We start from the raw sequence: 3,682 nt of genomic DNA on the forward strand, positions 1-3,682 counted from the left end.
ATACTCACTTATAGGAGGATATTAGTTGTGAAGTAAATAGTAATCATGCTACAAGCCACAGACCCAGAAAGGCTAAATATCAAGGGAAGCTCAAGGGATGGGGAGAGGGACATATGAGTATCCTTGGGAAGTGGAAATGGGATAGATTTTGCATGTGGACTGCAAGTGGGTGGGAATGGGAAGAGGAGGGATTAGGTGGGCGTGGTGGAAGGAAAGGAGGGAAACATTATGGGGAGATACTACAGGAATTGAAGGACATTTACAGGGGGCGATGTGGAAACTCCCAGAATTCAATAGGTGACCCTAGCGAGGATGCCTAGTAATGGAGGATATGTAGCCTACCGAGGACATCTGTAACCCTGCAACTTCCAGTGGTGGGTCTGAGACATCACAAAATCCTTGACCTACACTCTATCCTGCCTACAAAGTGAACTGGGGCAATGGACTTATAGAACTTGTAGAAGAGATCAACCAATAACTGGTCTAATTTGAGACCCACACCTCAAGAGGGAGCCCACCCTTGACACTGCCTGGATGACTAGGAGCCAGAAGTTGGACAGCTCAGATACCTAGGAAAAAACGATCAACGAAATGATTCCTAATGATGTTCTGCTAAACTTATAGATCTGTGTCTAGCACAATTACCATCAGAGAGGCATCCTTGGGCTGCTGATGGGAGCAGACACAAAGACCCAGAGCCAAACACTAGGTGGTAAGAGAGCCCAAATTGGAAATCTCCATTATGTCCCTCCCCTCGGAGCTCAGGGAATCCCTGCAGAAGAAGGGTAGGAAATTGTGTTCATAGCCTTCACCCTGCCACTGCCGCTCTCTAACGCCAGTGCTGCTTCTTGCTGAGCTCCAGACAAAGGAGAAGGGGGTAAGTAAGGAGGTGCCCATACCATGGCTCCTACAAATCAGACTGTCCGCAAATCCACCATTGGTAAGGCGCTTAGGAAACAAGTGGCTACAAAAGCTGCTCATAAGTGTGCACCCTCTACTGGAGGAGTGAAGAGACCTCATTGTTACAGGTCCAATGCAGTGGCACTCCGTGAAATCAGACGCTATCATAAGTCCACTGAACTGATTCACAAGTTTCCCTTTCAGCGTCTGGTGCGAGAAATAGCTCAGGACTTAAAAACAGATCTGCTCTTCCAGAGTGCAGCTATTGGTTCTTTGCAGGAGTCAAGTGAGATCTATCTGGTTGGCCTTTTTGAAGAAACCAACCTGTGTGCTATCCATGCCAAAAGTGTAACAATTATGCCAAAAAATATCCAGCTAGCAGGCTGCATACACAGAGAACATGCTTAAGAGTCCACTATGAGGGGAAATTTTTCATTCTCAAAAAATATTTTCCCTTTTCTATCTGTTACCAGTAGTTCTGAATGTTAGATATTTTTTCCATGGGATCAAAGTTACCTAAGTATATGATTGCAAGTGGAAACATACGGGACAGAATCAGGTATTGGCAGTTTCTCCACATTCGTGTGTGGATTTTTAATATAAACGCAAGATGTAAAGCACTAATACAAGCAAAATGTTTCAGTGAACACATTTTAACAGTTCAACTTTATAAAAATTATAAATAAATCTGTAAAAATTTTCTGGACAATGAGACATTTGGATTTTTTAAAAATAAATAAATTTCTTATTGATGGTAACATACTGGTGTTTGTAGCATTTTTATCTTACAGTAGATTCATTCCATCCATTCATTATACTTTTCTAACTGAGTCGTCCTACATGCAAGTACATGTTTTTAATATTGTCTGTCTTCTGTGCTGTTCCTGTAAGTTTGTTATTAAAATACATTAAACTAAAAAGAAGAAAAAAAAAGGATTGTAAAAACCAGAGAGGTCGAGGATAATAGGAGAACATAGCTTATAGAATCAATGAAGTAGGGTTCATAGGGCCTCAGAGGGACTGAAGCAGCAATCATAGAGCCAGGATGAGTCTGTGTCAGATCCTTTGCAGAAGTATTATGGTTGTTAGCTTGGTATTTTTGTGGGATTCCTAACAGTGGGAGTGAAGGTGCCTCTGACTCTTTTGCCTGCTCTGGGAAGCCCTTTCCTCCTCCTGGGTTGTTTTGCCCAGCCTTGATATGACGGTCGGCACCTAGTCGTACTTCATCTTGTTTTGCCATGCTTGGCTTATGTCCCTGGGAGGCCGGATCTTTTCTGAAGGGAAATGTAGGGACAGCGGATCTGAGTTAATAGAGAGGAGGAGGTTGGGAGGAATGTAAGGAGGGGAAACTGGGGTTGGGATGTATTATATGTGAGAAGAATAAAAAATACAAAAAAGAATAGCTAGATTCATAGTTACCCATTATGTCATTCACAGTATGGTTAGAAAGGGATGTTTTATTGTGCATTGTATTGAAATTTTTATATCCAATTACTATTTCAGGTGGCAAGAGAAGCATCTTCCACAACATATGCAGTTATAAGTTGATACCTGAGTGGTTAGTTGTAGAACCCAAGGGGATAACAATGTCTATGGTTGCATAGCCCTTTTAATACTAAATGACCAAATATTTTCATTTTGCATTTTTTGGATGCTTTATGCGTTCCCTAGATGACTCCAAATATCTAGCTCAATTAAAACAATTTGCAATGTAAACATTTGCTACACCAAATTGTTTGGGGAATGACAAGAAAACATCTGCACATGTTCTATATCGACACACAGTTTTTTCTCAATAGAAATCTGTGGTTGCTTCAGCCATCAGATGCTGAACCCGATTATGTTATGCATGTGTGACTCAGAGCCCTCCTTTACCATGGAGGATAAGGAAATGAAGATATAGGATTAACTGGTGTCTAAAGCATCATGGGATATTGAAGTGGAAGCTTCTTGTTTCTTTGGAAAGTCAGTTATGTCAAATGATGTTCTGTTGGGGCACACAGGTGAAAGGAGGTTTTGCTATAGGAGGCACATGAAAGGGCGTGTGATGCTTAGGAAGAATATAAACATGACCCCGCAGACAGTGGGAGCTGGAACATTGGTTCGATTTAATCCACCTTGCTTGCTAATCTTCTCCGATGACACCCAGATCCTGCTTCACCTTACATTGCGTTGCTGAGCTTTGCCTGTGTTGATGTTTGTCATAGAGAGAAACTTGCCAAAGAACTTCTTGTGAGATTCCTGTGACTTCTTGACACATCTACTTGGGTTGGAGTCCTGGTGGTTTCTTATGGATTGAACTGTCCTTGCTGATTTGTGTGTGGTGTCTGCCAAGTGGACTGGACAAAAGCTGCTGATTATTGTATGGTATTTGCCCAGGGGATTGGCCTACAACTGCTGATTTATGTTTGGTGTTTTGCTTGTGGACTGGGCTGAGAACAGTGAAGATTGGAATCACCCCAAAGAACAATTTCCAAACAGGTCCACTTCCCCCCATATCCTAATAACCTTTCTTTTCCGCTACCTCTGGTGAGTAGTGGGCTAGAGGGGCAGTTAAACCCTTACAAAAGCAGATTGAGAAAAATGAGATGAATAAGAATGTGAGATGTGAATGTGTCTTTGGCTTTAAAAACAGGTTGCCCCTGTAGCTTTAGTCTTTTTGCAACATTCTGAAAATATTTTAATGCTTGAAATTCAAAGTCTCAAACAACAGGCTTTTTAAAAATTTTAGGCAATGAAGTTTATTTTTCTAAGGTCTTAAAATGAATTAAATCAAAACAAA

The 3,682-nt window shown here is 41.4% G+C and overlaps 1 protein-coding gene across 1 annotated transcript; it reads left to right on the forward strand.

Moving 5' to 3' along the window:
• Positions 1–780: 780 nt before the first annotated feature.
• On the forward strand, positions 781–1,499 carry H3f3al1 (H3.3 histone A like 1). The gene has a single exon (XM_087591947.1). It carries the CDS (start codon positions 901–903, stop codon positions 1,306–1,308), a length of 408 nt encoding a protein of 135 aa, XP_087448073.1. The 5' UTR covers positions 781–900; the 3' UTR covers positions 1,309–1,499.
• Positions 1,500–3,682: the final 2,183 nt, after the last annotated feature.

This window comes from Rattus norvegicus, chromosome 17, assembly GCF_021556685.1.
Source record: "Rattus norvegicus strain SHRSP/BbbUtx chromosome 17, alternate assembly SHRSP_T2T, whole genome shotgun sequence".
Taxonomy (NCBI): domain Eukaryota; kingdom Metazoa; phylum Chordata; class Mammalia; order Rodentia; family Muridae; genus Rattus; species Rattus norvegicus.